Source organism: Sebastes fasciatus, chromosome 1, assembly GCF_043250625.1.
Source record: "Sebastes fasciatus isolate fSebFas1 chromosome 1, fSebFas1.pri, whole genome shotgun sequence".
NCBI lineage: Eukaryota > Metazoa > Chordata > Actinopteri > Perciformes > Sebastidae > Sebastes > Sebastes fasciatus.
In genome coordinates this window covers 11,412,079-11,426,801 of record NC_133795.1, presented here as the reverse complement: position 1 = coordinate 11,426,801, position 14,723 = coordinate 11,412,079, and the positions used below count along the sequence as shown (strand labels likewise).

General features: G+C 42.1%; 2 protein-coding genes across 3 annotated transcripts in view; both read right to left on the bottom strand.

The window, feature by feature from the left end:
• Nucleotides 1-4,773, bottom strand: part of rplp0 (ribosomal protein, large, P0) — a 31,381-nt gene extending 26,608 nt beyond the window's left edge. Inside the window, exon 1 of the mRNA XM_074629170.1 lies at nucleotides 4,769-4,773. The gene's annotated coding sequence lies outside the window, so the exon portion shown is untranslated. The remainder of the gene's footprint in view (nucleotides 1-4,768) is intronic.
• LOC141764163 (paxillin-like) overlaps nucleotides 1-14,723 on the bottom strand; it is a 55,744-nt gene that overhangs the window by 17,577 nt on the left and 23,444 nt on the right. Inside the window, exons 1-4 of one of the 2 annotated variants that reach the window (XM_074629157.1) lie at nucleotides 3,421-3,546; nucleotides 2,312-2,493; nucleotides 2,090-2,175; nucleotides 736-872 (exon numbers count right to left, since the gene is read on the bottom strand). In XM_074629157.1, coding sequence (XP_074485258.1) covers nucleotides 736-832 — 97 coding nt within the window. In that variant the 5' untranslated portion in view covers nucleotides 833-872; nucleotides 2,090-2,175; nucleotides 2,312-2,493; nucleotides 3,421-3,546. Of the gene's footprint in view, nucleotides 1-735; nucleotides 873-2,089; nucleotides 2,176-2,311; nucleotides 2,494-3,420; nucleotides 3,547-14,723 lie in introns of those variants that run through there. The other variant, XM_074629147.1, reaches the window with a different exon arrangement.

Here is a 14,723-nt window from a genome sequence, read left to right as displayed (position 1 = left end):
TCATATGATTTTTTTTTTGTTCTATAGTGTATTAAACTCATGACCAAAATAGTCATACATTCTGTCCTTGTGTCACTTATGGATGGAATCATAGTGAAAATAAATTATTCCCCTTTTTGCTGGGGACCGACTGCACTTTGAAAGCCACTGCTCTAGTCGTAACATTAAAAGTAAATTTAAGCTCTGCTGTCGGCTTCCCGACTCATTTAAAATAAGAGAGAGAGAGAAATCAGGCAAGCGATCTGAGAGGGTGAGCTGTAGAAGAGACAGACAGCACGGCGGTGCTGTGCACAAATAAACAACCATCAAACACTCAACAAGTGATTAACTGTGGGACGCTCTTAGTTTAATTTTCCTCCTCTGCATTTTATTCATTGCATCCAACGTGCATCGGTAAATACAGCAGTAAATGTCGTCGCAATGAGGTAAAACCTAATGTTTATTGTTTTTTTTCAACATGTTTTTCAGATGAAACAGGCAGGCACACTGAACTGCAGGCTGCAGAGTGTGTTTACCCCTGCTGTGATCACCAGCAGTTGTCCATGTCATGTTGCTTTTTCATACGTCAGTGGACTAATTTGTCTAATCTTTGCAGGACTGCAGTGGAAACACAGACAATAATGGGCTGAAGTTCCTTGAAAAGTAGTCCCGGGACTAAAATTACCAGGAGCTTCTTGGTGGAAACCCGGCTATAAGAGAGCCTTTTATACATTGTAAAGTAATCTCTTTGTGTACCTTCTGTGGGGAAGACAGGGGTGCTTTGCTGGACAGCATTGAGCTCCAACAGCAGGCGGTCCAGCTCAGACAGGTTGCTGCCCAAGGATGAGTTCATGGCAGCTGATGACTCACTAGTCTTCTGCTTATTAGGGAAACTGTACAGAGAAGAGAGAAAAACAAATATTTATCATCGACAGAGCTACGGACTGAGAGTGATGCTATATTTTGACACCGGCATCATTTGGAGAGAACTCACAGATGAGTCAAAAGTTCTAGTCTAATGTTTTGTGTGTGTGTCTCAAATAGATTATACTCATCATTACTGTATGTTCCCCCTTTTAATGTCCTCCTCCATATAATTAGCAAAATATGTTAGAGCTCATTCACAAAAATTATGCAAAGTAAAGTCATCTATAGTCTCAAAGAGTTCCCTCACTTTTGGGGATACAAGTTATTGTGAGACATTTTAGGAGGCTTCACATCAGGGACCCGGGCCCGGATCTGAGTACACTTGACCCCAAAGTCCAGTTTGTTTGATTAGTGTGAACGCTTCGTACCGTACTCCACTTGAAAAGGTGGTCTCGGGCATGATTCATGTGTACTCGGGTACGGTTCGCATTGTGAAAAGCCAACTGTACCAAAACACGGAAGTGAACTGCTATATAACGCGAGTAATGTTTGCAGTCAGCGAGTAGTTGTGAAATGGCAGGCTATTTTTAACGCCGCCTATCTCGTCTGACATCTGTATACAAAGATATAAAACTGTTTCATATCTATGTCTTTATCTGCGCGCAGCATGTGCTGATCTCATCCTCTGAACTGAACGGCCGTGGGTGATAAAGCAGGGAGGCAGGCGAGAGGGTCCTTCAAATATTAATAATGCTAGGCGATTGGGTTGGGCGATGTTTGTTATTTTATTTTGCTAATTTAATGGTCTGGCTCCGAAGAACGAGAGCCGCTCAGCTGCTCAGCGGGCAGAGAGAGAGAGAGACAGTGGTGGGAAACAATGTGTAGAGCCTGCATATTTACATCAAACTTGGTGAAATAAGAGTTTATTTCAACCAAACCAGAGTCGGTGATTGTTGGAAAGACTAACGACGACAATATTGGTGAGTTTTATTTTGTTTCTGTAAAGTTTGAATGAAGTGTTAACGATGCTCCGCTACATACAGCTGATCTCAACAAAAACAAATACACGTAGACCATAACGCAAGTGTACTCGGGTACGGAACAACTTTACTAATGTGAAAGCTGAGCTCCAGGGGAGTAAAGAGGAGGCTAATCGTACTCGGGCACGGTACGAATCGATCGTACCTAATATGAAAACATTCTTATATACTCTTGATCCAATTTATGTGATTCCAAGTCCTACCTGTATACGTGGTCCTCTTCACCGATGGGTTGAGTTGGACTGCTGCTATCTCTAGACCAGGGACTTCTCTGAGCTGAGCTGAAGGACTGAGGAGAGGAAGAGAAGTAACTTTAGAGTTTTCAGAAGACCGTTCACAAATGAAGCAACTAATTTACACTTTTATTCACGAGTCAAATTGCATAATTTATGTTAAACTGCAATAACCTGTATGTGGGCACATACCTCTGTTTCATCAAGTCCGTTCAGGGCTTGCTCAGAGGGAGTGGGTGGGACTTGGGGAGGAGAGCCGAGGTCTTGCTGGGTCTGACCCCCGACAGGGAAGGAGTAGGCGGTCTCGTCAGACAGGAAGAGCGGACGCTTGGAAATGTGGGATGTTGTGGACTCAAGGTCCGCCAACAAAGCATCTGTGAAAATACAAAACAAAGATTTTACATCATCACAGATCTGAAGCTAATGAGATTCACAGAGAGGGTTGTGTGAAAGGACAGGATAGCACCGTTTGCATACACACAGGAACAAATAATTACAGCATCTTTCGCAATCGGTCAAAAGCCCATGTGTGCACTGACATCAGGGGAGGCGGAGTTGTAAAAGTTGAATCATGCCGACCGTCATAGCCGCTCCTTTGGTTACTCATTGACCCTCGTCTGCCTGGAGTCTTGACAGATCTTAAATCCAAGAGTCGCTGTCAAGTCTGCAGCCAGGTATACATACTCACATCATCTACACAACAACAGCTACCATCACTGCATGAAGGGGTTATTTGGTATTTGAGAGGAGCGTGGGTCAAGTAAACAACTACTAATTTCACAGTCCTAACCAGCAGGTAGGAGGACACATAACATTATAGGGGATTTAATGAAGAGCACAGACTGTATTACTGAATACTTGGGCTTATTTTAGCGCCGCTCACTCACCACAGCAGTGTTTAGTTTCTCTTGCAGAATTTCACAAGTCTTAAAAAAAAAACTAAATTTAACAAACTTACTCTAACAAGAACCGTCTTATATGAATAAACTTTTATTACAATTTTCCATAATATATTTGAGGCTGTTAATCACAATGGCGTTGTCAAAATGAAGTTAATAAAGTAATGTTAAATTCTAGACAAATGTACAGCACAAATACAATGAAGTTTTATTCCGAATCGCAAAGAAGCTGACTGAAAATGATTCAAACTGCACGTCATTGTGAGGTTTTTAATATTCTATACTGCAGTGTTTCTAAGATGATCCAAACACCAACTACTCCACAAAGCTCCATCCTAAAATAAAGCAGCACGGGAAGAAAGATAAAACCATAGCTAAAAGTAACATGGAGACGAGACGTACCTTAGAAAAAGACAAGACGTTACACCCAGGGAAGTGAAGAGGAGATAATACAGAGAAAGAAGAAGAAGTGGAGGAGGAAGAGGGCAACCCAAACAGACTATCTGCCAGGCAGGAACTGCCTTTCTTAACTCTACCATCAGCATAAGAGAGGAAGAGACGAGGAGGAGGAGGAGGGGTTAAAACTAATGGTAGCGGGTTAGGTTCACCACACAAACACACACTGCTATGCCAGCTCCGACCTCGCTGCCTGAAAGCTCAAGTAAAAGATACTACTCACAAAAACAGTCTCTGAAAGTGGCAGGTTGAGCCCGTTACAGCAGGTGAAGGAGAGTGTTGTGAAATGAGGAAAGTTGAGGACAAGCAGAGCTCTTATCAACAGAGGCATGCCCAAATAAGGGAGTGGTATCACAAAGGTATATAAAGGTGTAATCGGCCCCTCCTTCACAATGTCAGCGCACGCTCTCTGCTTAGGTTACTCATGACTCACACTCACTTTAACCTCATTTTGATGTTACGTTACATTCAATTTAGTCTTTGAGTACAAATAGGATCAGATTATTAAGATATCTCTTAAGCAAAGCACAACAAGATTTCATCAAGAGACCAACTGCATACAGTACGAACCATAGACTGTATATAAAAAGTGGATGTATTCACCGTGACGCCACCCATTGGTTTGTGGACTGCCGTTTTGAAGCATCGAGCTCAGCATTTTGGCCGTCTCCATCTTGGTTTTTTTGCAACCAGAAGTGACACGAGAGGGTGGAGCTATACCGAACGCTGAATAAGACATTTTCAGGCGACCAAAATGTTACAATTAACTTTCATGAACTGAGAACACATTGTGAAAGGGTTAAAGTTGTAAGACGAAAACACGGACAACTCCCAGACCGGACAACGCCGTGGTAGCGACCTGTCAATCACAAGGTAGCCACGCCCTAACAAGTATGGATCGCAGCAAAATATTTTGTTAGCTTAAAAACACAGGTTGGGAATTTTGGAAATTATTACATCTATCTTTTTCCAATACATTTTGACTTTTGGCTCTGTGGTTATTGGAAATGTTTGGATCGCACGAGCTGGAAACAATCCTACGCAGCCACCACTGGAACCTAATTTTACAAATATTAACTAACACTAATAATAATGATATTATTAGTGTAGCCTAAACTTAATCTGCAATTGTGCACAAATACCGGGTTTAAACAGAATGTGGACTATTGAATAGCAAAAAAAAAAAAATTATTTAGTAAATTAAAAGTTTTATGTACAGACTTTTGTATAAAATTATCCAGTAAGTGTGTTATTACGATTTTAGTTTTACATGTGCAAATTTAATTTTGACAACCTCAGAGCAGACCTGGTGCCCCCCCACTGCTCTAAAGCATCACCTGCTTTATGGTCTATTTGACTCTAAATGGGACCATAATTTACTAAATGAACATCATGCTGTATTGAAGAAGACTTGCAACTAGCGACTTGCAACTTGAGACCATAAACTCATGTTTACAATGTTTACTGTGGTAATAAAATCAAGTGAGAAGTAGGCTCATTTTCTCATAGACTTCTATACAATCAGACTTCTTTTTGCAACCAGAGGAGGGGGTGACTCCGCATTGGCTTCACCTTTTTAGACTCGGAGGTGATTTGAACCTGAAAATGAAGTAGAGTATCATCAGTACATTGGACCGCAGCGTTTCCCAGACTGAGAGGAGACACAGCAGAAGCAGAGCCAGACCAATACCAGATCCACTTGGCCCAACTTAGCATTAGCATGGTTAGCATGGCTGACATGCCAGTTGACTCGGCTTCACAGCAGAGACTCCGTTCAGAAGCCCGAGCACATTCCACAGGGTTTCATTATGGACACAGCACAAGCTCACTGTTTACACTACTGCAGCCAGCCCTGTGTCTGTGTCCTCATCTCTTCCTTGGTAGAAGCAAAAACACACACCCAGTCTTTATGATTCATACCAAGTATGGTGTATGATAAAACCCACCATTCAAAGAGGTTTCAAACCAAACCAACAGACAGGTGAACTCAACACTGCAGTCTCTATAGGCTCTGATTCTGGTCTACAGCAGAAGGGGAAGTCAGAAAGATTGTGAACTTATTCTATGAGGTTTTCCTGTGTTTAAAACACAGAGGTTAAGACTTCTTCTTTACAACATTTCCCATGGTTGCAGCTGGTTGTTATCGTAACACCATCATGCACAACAGATAGAAAGGGTGATATGGATGTGCCTTTTTAGTCTACACACAGTCCTCCCTAATCTTCATTACGGTTTACAAATGTACACTGTAATGGCAATTTTCATATCTGCAGTTTAACACTGTACCTTTAGACAATCTCAGGGCCTCACATGTTCAACTTCGTCACCATAAGACAGTGACCTGACATTTTAGATCTCTGTAACTGCAAACAGCAGATTGCTGAAATACTTGTTATGTCTTGTGATGCTCTGTTGTCTGCTGTGTGCTGACGCATTGATACACTTTCTATCCTTCTCTTCTTTTCTTCTTTGCACTTATCTTCATGTTATGCTTTAAATGTATAAATACTGACTACTCTTTGTATTCGGGGCTCACTTGCCACAGTCCACAACAGGTGGCTGTGCTCGTGAGTCCATCTGCAGATGCTTTAGTTATTAATGTATGCCTTTTTATTAAATTCACTGAAAGACAAGTTGTTACGTTGGTTTGTGTCTTGTTTTAACAGAAACTGCCACCACAACACATTAAGGAGGTATTTACTAAAAAAAACTGGATCAGACAAGTCCAGACATTCATCTTATTATATATATATATATATATATATACAATTATATTAGGGTTGTCAATCAATTGAAATATTTAATTGTATGATTGTCCATAGTTAATCGCGATTAATCACAAATTAATTTCACATTCTTTATCTGTTCAATATTAACCTTAAATGGAGATTGGTCAAGTATTTAATACTCTTATCAACATGGGAGTGGGCAAATATGCTTGCTTTATGCAAATGTATGTATATATTTATTACTGGAAATCAGTTAACAACACAAAACGGGGGCAGCGCAGGGTGGAAACCTGCAGCCCTGCAGCGAAAGCTCTACCGGAGAGGCCAGACACACAGTCACCCGACGTTAAAGATCAAAGTACATATATTGACCGTCATCTTTTCTTGTAAAATGTCCGGTGTAATCAGTAACATCAGTATTGTCACGAGTTTATTAACCGGTGGGAAAATTTCCTCACCGTCACATCCCTATACCTAATATGAAAGTACCTTTATATAACATATATTGACAAATATTATCCAGAAACCCTCACAGGTACTGCATTTAGCATAAAAAATATGCTCAGATCATAACATGGCAAACTGCAGCCCAACAAGCAACAACAGCTGTCAGTGTGTCAGTGTGCTGACTTGACTATGACTTGGCCCAAACTGCATGTGATTATCATAAAGTGGGCATGTCTGTAAAGGGGAGACTCGTGGGTACCCATAGAACCCGTTTTCATTCACATATCTTGAGGTCAAAGGTCAAGGGACCCCTTTGAAAATGGCCATGACAGTATTTCCTGGTTTGGAGCATTATTTAACCTCCTTCCTGACAAGCTAGTATGACAGTTTGTACCATTCCTGAGGTTTTCTAGATTCATATGATGCCAATATCTTCATTCTAGTTTTAAAACTGAGCTCGCTACAACCTAAAAATCGCAAGTTGCGTTAATGCGTTAAAGAAATTAGTGGCGTTAAAGCAAATTTGGGTTAACGCGTTGTTATTATCACGTTAACTTTGACAGCCCTAACTTCTATTAATTTAGGATTTCATCAGATACTTCTCTGAAATACTGCATAAATAAATAGTGAGCATACCTGAAGGCCTCGGTGCATATATCTGCTGCTGGTGTCAGAATAAAGTTTTACTGCAGCTGGTGGAGACCTCAGTAAACAGATGTGAGTCCAGATGGTTTACACAAGAGATGTTAATCAACTTAGCTCTCGAGCTGAACTGGCTTTAACCCTGGTTATACAGAATCTGCTCCTCCAAAACACAGTTATGCCAAAACACTAACCCCCAGGCTATATGAAATACATATTCTGTTGGCTTGTAGGAGATCAGTTTACTAACTTTAATGTGAGTTCATTGAGATCAGCAGCTCATTTCCTTCAACAAAGTTATTGGAATTCAGTCTTATAACATTCGAGGATACAGACTAAGTATAAGATATAGAAACTAGCAGCTTAAAGGTTGCCTTTGTTCACTGAACGCTGCATTGCTAGGCATGCTCTGACCCATCCACAAACTACATAAACACACAGAGGTGTGTCAGCCTCCTCTGCCAAGCGAACATACCACAACACAGAGACTCAAAGCACAGATGAGATCCCCAGTGACCTAAAATGGAACTACAGTAAAGTGAGGAACTCATAAAGAGACGCCCAAGTGCTCAATCTGAAAAAATGAGCCTCCTGAATCATTATTCTCTGGAAGGAGACACAAGAACTTTTGGAGATAACTTTATTTCAGCATATACATTTTTGAGAAATGCATGCAAGATGGGACTTGCCTGAATTATTTCCATCTGGGATGAAACTTGTGTTTGATGTGTGTAAAACCTTAAGAGACAAGTTCCTGAGAAGCAGGAAGTTGTGAGAAGGTGATGATGGATCTACCGCTAAAAAAGATCCAGATCTAACAAACTGCCTACATCAATTAAACACAGTTCACTCTCTTTGAACAACGACCAGCGTTCGGTTAGCGTCCATGTCCACAACACTAAATGTGACATGGCAGAGCACAGCTGGGCTCAAACAATGAGGAACGGCGGTGGGAGTGTTGAGAGAGATTGCGAAGGAAACTGGGAAGTGTGTGCGCGGCAGTGTGGAGCAGCAGGCAAATCCTCTGAGGCTAAGATGTGGGTTGACGCAGATTAAGGAGACTCCCTTCCTCCCAGATGAATGGTGTGCATTTTAATTACACGAACGCTGCTCGGCATGGGGCTCATTACAGGAAAAAGAGAGAGAGAGAGAGATAGAAAGAGGACTGGGAAGATTGGAGTGGGCAGAGGAAGGGACGAAGTGGGCTGGAATTAGAAATGAAGGGAGGGGGATGCAGGAAAATGAGGGTATGGGAAGGAAACTGTTTGAAGAGTCAAGTATGTGAAACGGCAAAAGGAAGGACAGATGTTGGATCAGCACTTTAATTGCAACATACAATTTTAAGAGGACCTATTATGCTCATTTTCAGGTGCATACTTGTATTTTAGGTCTCTACTAGAACATGTTTACATGCTTTAGTGTTAAGAAATGCTTTATTTTTCTCATACCGGCTGTGATGCAGCACCTCTTTTCACCCTCCATTTGACTGAACTAGGGCTACACAGTATATCGTATTATGTCAAACTGCGCAATAAACACATCGCGAAAGACCGTTATCGCGATATTCAACAACGCTATCCCATATTATATAGTTTTCCGTGGATATGACTCCGCTCCAGCTCCGCTCTAACTAGCTTTGTTTGAGGGCGTGCCAAACTAGCCGCTAAGCAGCTATTATGCAAATGTATTACTTGGTGACATCATCATGTTACAGAAGAGAAGGCGGGACTTCAAGCGAGGCGTTTCAGACAGTTCAGGAGCAGTGTTTGTGGGAGAGAGTAACTCCCTTTGGCGTAGACAAAAAACTATTTAACACACAAAAGGAAAAGGAAAAAGCACAAAAGCATAATGGGTCCCCTTTAAATATAATTGAGCGAAGCAATCCTGGAGCACTACTTTGACTCTCTGAGGTTTTGATCAATATAAGTCCTGGACGTCAACAGAAGCAAGCCTCCATTATCCTTGACAGGAAATCCTGCCTGCTTGACACACTGCCTGAGGCTGTATCAGTGCTGACCACTGCATAGAGTGAATCAATGCTGTCTACTACTCAACACATCTCTTGTTTATACAGCCGGTAGCTGTGGTTCACTTCAGGCAATGTGTCCTATCAAATGTAACAAAACACAGCCTTTATCAGCCTGCAGGGGGTGATGTCGAGTCGTGTGTGAGACTCGGAGCACACTCCTGGCTTTTTTCTTCTAAGGGCTGGTAACACAGAGCAGGCTTTATCTGCGAGGTTCATAAATGCCGAGGCATTTCCTGAGATATGCGCTGACACCAAAGTGAAACTAACGGGATGAATATCAGCCGCGAGATTCTGTCTGTGCAGCAAGTTTACCTGTGTTCCCTGACCTCCTTTTTCTGCATCTCCCTTACCCTCATTCCTTTAATTTCTTCCCCTCTGTATCTGATGTGGTGCAAGGTGCACGCCGGCTGATATGAATTCCTAACATGCCACAGCTCGTCTTCCAAATATGAGAGAAAGAGCGAGAGGCGGAGATATGAGCGAGGAGCACGAACAAGATAGTGTGATAAGACAGACGAGAAAAAACTAAATGTCAGCTGTTAGACAAAAACATTTTGTACATAATAATATCTTTAAAATGATGTATGTATGTAAAAATGTCCATTGTGAGGAACAGCTTTTGGTTACTAGTGTGCGTCGACATGAAGTGACAGCCTTTCATGTTCTGTCGTGAGAGAGATGGCCTTTCATTGTGACACGAGCTGACAGACCAGCGCAGAGATGATGAATCCCTCTCGTTGCTTCCACCAGAAGGAAAAAAAAGAAATCAGGACAAGACGGGCACACATGCACTTACACTTAACTCCCCTCTGGGCTCGTGCTAGACGGCAGAAGGCCAGTGCCTGTGTTCATTTGGAGTGCTTCAGCAGGCACAGAAATTAAATCACACTAGAAACACACACACAGGTGCAACAGTGGAACAACAACGCTGCTGCACACAGGTGCCTCTCAGCAAGGCTGCCCACACATACCAGAGACACACTGAGGCATCTAGGCCCACTATAAATACCCTCCCGCCCGACCCTGACCTCTAGGAGCAGAGACATACAGTAGATGATGGATGGTTGTGCCGGTCAAAGCAACAGTAGGACATTACAGACCACCCAGCCAGCTTATGCTGTGTATTACATTACATTTGCTTTCCTGTCTCAGACACTTCTACACGGTATAAAGAAGAGCCCGGTTGGAGTTTCCTTGTGTTCAGATCAATGAAGTGCAACGGCTACAAATGCTATTAAATGGAAAGGGCACCACAGCCCAAGCTTGCAATTAAGTCATAGAATACGACTGCTTACACAGCAGCTTGTACTTCGCTCTAAACTGTTCAATACAATTACAGCAAAGTCTGTTGAGGCAAGTGCAATCCAACACTTACAAATACCGGACTCAGGTACAGAAAAAAGTCTGCTACTGAGAACCTACTGTAGGTAATGCGATCTGACTGAAAGATGTTAGCAAACAGAGCAACTTTAGTATTCGTTTGAAGTCATGTTTGTGGCCACCTGAAAAATATAAGTCCACTATTTACTCTCCTTTTAGCTCAGTTTTTGGCCTCCACCAACTCCTGAGGGAATCATTTAGCTCTTCAGTGGCTAAACGCTCCACTATGTTCACCAGCTATTCACAAACATTGTCTGTCTGCCGCTTGTTGCTGGGCAGGTAGCGTACAGAGGGTTTATCCATAGACTGTATATAAGAAGTGGACGTAGTCACCGTGACGTCAACCATTGGTTTGCGGACTGCCATTTTGAAGCCACGACTTCGGCACTTTGGCCGTCGCCATCTTCTTCTTTCGCAACCAGAAGTGACACTAGAGGGTGGAGATCAGTACAACTGAATGCTGAATAAGACATTTTTAGACAACCAAAATGTTTCAATTAACTTTCATGAACTGAAAACACACACTGTGAAAGGGTTAAAGTTATAAGACCAAAACACAGAAAACTCCCAGACTGGACAACGCCGTGGTAGCGTCCTGTCAATCACAAGGTGCCACGCCCTAAAGCATCCCCTGCTTTATGGTCTATTTGACTCTAAATGGGACCATAATTTACTAAATGAACATCATGCTGTATTGAAGAAGACTTGAAACTAGCGATCGAGACTATAAACTCATGTTTACAATGTTTACTGAGGTAATAAATCATGTGAGAAGTAGGGTCATTTTCTCATAGACTTCTATACAATCAGACTTCTTGTTGCAACCAGAGGAGTCGCCCCCTGCTGGCTATTAGAAAGAATGCAAGTTTAAGGAACTTCTGCATTGGCTTCACTTTTCAGACCCGGAGGTTGCCCACTGGTCTTAACTTGGCTTGGCTATTTTTCATATTACAAGGTAACATCAAAGCTTGTCACAGAACAACCACTTTGATATTCACACACTTGAAAGTAAAAAATTGCATTCACCCAATCCATCAAAATAAACATCTTATCACCAAACGGACAAGAGTGCAGCCACCCCACTCAAATGACAGTTGACTGCAGAAATAGTCACAAGCCTGACACCTTGTCGCTGTTCATTTCCACCCAGAAAGTAACACCCTTTCAGCCTGTGTGATGAGTCTGCTTCCCCACAAAGTATGTATGACCTCAACAAATATGTAAAATAAAAAAAAAAAGCTGCAGTCTACGAGGTGTAGGACAGGAAGTAGATGCTCATGTCACCACAAAATCCTCCGTTATATTTTTTTTACGTCATTGGTAAAGATCTATTTAAGTCATGTATTATCTGTATCACTCTTCAGTCCAGTCTCATCTCTGAGTGCTTTTCATCTTAGAAAGCCTAATCCAATGTTCTTTTTAGCACATTTACCTTACTCTGCACATTTCATTTCCCTTTCTGTTGTTCAACCAGCATCTCTTGTGAATTACTATATATCTTCTGAAGTAGTCTTGCCTCACAACTGGATTCTTGCTCAGGAGCAAAACATACTCACTGGAAATTATATCTGCAATCATGCTGAAAAATTGATTTTTGTATTGTCATGATCTTTATCACACTGACACATTTAAGGTTATCAACATGCACTTTTCACTTCCTCTCGAGCCAGTTCGTCTGTCACTTCTGGTTATCTGCCAGATGCTTTTTCTACTATGTTTTTGTGACTGCTTTTATTGTGCTGTTACGGCTTATGAGTTGTGTTTGTACTGTTTTTTAATCCTTTCTGCAAATCGATTGCCCACAGGCGCAATAAATATCTACTGAACTGAATCATTCAATTTGAGTAAAATCATTAATTAAAGGATTTTTTGAGTTCATGAATAATGTATCAACCTCTACATAAGACTGTGATGACTGAGAGAAAATAGTGACTAAAACAACACCAGTCAAAAGATAAAACACACTCGTCTCTCGCTGTCTCCCACCTCCTTATTCCCCGCAGAGAGCAGCGTACAAAGAAACACAGAGGTAGTTTGTGGGCGCAAAAGCTTTTCTGTGGTATGCATCGCCCCTGTGGTTATTTTGAGCATCTGTGTGCATGCAACAGTGGTGAAAGCACTTTAGAAATGTTTCAGCAGTACTGAGGGTGCATTTATTAAAGACAGTCTGAACGACTGCTCATGGTTTGGTGGAATTGCAAACAAAAGACATGATCTATGTGTTTTGGTATTTTGCTTTCGACTGAAAATAACATCTAAACCAAATGCTCACACCACAGAGCCAAAAGGAAAAGAAAAGTTAAACACTATTTTCCTGAATGTCTGCATAGAGTCAAGTTTTACAAGCAAAGTAGTAAAACTAGAAACTGAACTATTCATTCAAACACCTTCTTCAGGAAAACTGTCAGATGGGACATCCTCTGCATTTGTCCTGAGGCGATGCCACTCTGCCGAGAGAATGACAAATTTCACCTTCTGGTGTATTGAGGCCACACTACAGGGTGACATACGGTCACACCACTCCGGTCTAGAGGGTAGCAAAAAGCGAAGCACTTTCTAAATGTGAGCTGTGTGACCTAAGAGATGGAGGGATTTGGAGTGGAGTTTTTCCTATTCCTCATTATGATTTTTAAAAGATTCCAACCCTCATAAAGGGACTGTTTGTAACTTTTTAAGCGTATAAATGTAGCGGGTCGCCACACATGCGCGTTTGCATATGCGCGCTCGCGTGTGGCCGGAGCCTCGTCTCCGCTGCCTGCTTACCTTCACTCAGGTAGAGCGCGCGTTCTCGCGTACTCGCTCCACCTCTACTAGACGTGAACTCCACACTGCAGAAGAGTTAGTTTAGCTCTGAGAATATCTAGTGAATGTAAAGGGGACATTTGTGCAGAAATAAATGCTGCAGCTCCTCCAGACCAACAGAGGTTTTCCGTGTCTTGTGAAGTGACGGGGCTCCTCCACGTTTTAGCTGACGTGTGTCGCCTCACTGTGTTGAGCGATGCTCGTCCATGTCTATTTAGAGCGAGCAAGCGCGAGCTCGACGCTGACTTTCGTTGATTTCAAGGCCACAGGTGTCGCTGTTAACAAGCGTTTCTGAAAGTTACAAATAGTCCCTTTAACTATTCAATAATCTGTAAAAAATGCAAAAATCTGAAGAAAATACACAAAATGTCTTTTTAATGTCAACTTTCTGTGCTGCAGAACCTAATACTAACTAACTAAAACTAAAGCGAGGAATCTCTGTCTGCAGGTATGTGGGTATGACTTTCGCATAGTTTGAGAACCGTTTGATCTACTTCGCACTAGGCTTGTCGCGGTAGTCGTGGTAGTTGGTGTTACTGGTATTACGCGGTGGTCCAACACACCGAGTACATTACGTGCCCACCGCCCCCACGAAAGTTTCGCTTTTTTTACCAGTGTGGTATATTTTCAGGTCTGATGCCGGACTGAGAGGCCCCTAATTAAAAACATATGTGAAAGAAGTAGGGCAAAGGCCAGGGGCTGAAAGATAAACATGTAGGAGAATACCTAAGACATGAGTTCATATCTTAGCTCGGTGATTGGAGGGCCTGAACCCGATATAAGGTGGTCGGGGGCCCCCAAGCTGCAGGACTTTCATATTCGACTGGAGGCCTCCGGACTGCTCGAGACGTCCGTATGACATGTGTGGCTTGTTTGTAATAAACTCTATTTTACCAGCAAGAACAGTGTCCTCGGAGCTTCCTTCATCATCACTTCAACAGCACTGTCGCAGAAAAGATACGACATAATTTGGCGTCACGAGACAGGATCGGAGGTGACCATCAGCACAACTTCACAGAACGGTGAGATCACTCATTGAATGCTGGTCATTAATTGGGGCTGTTATGTGGAGTTGTTTGGACACACCGTAAATTAAGAACCTTCTGGTTATAGACATGTACTGTTGATTTGATGTTTAAAGTGAGGCTCCGTGCTAAATTTAATGAAAAAAGGGGGAATGAATAGAGAAAAGATATAAAGGGAAGAAAAGAAGTATGAGA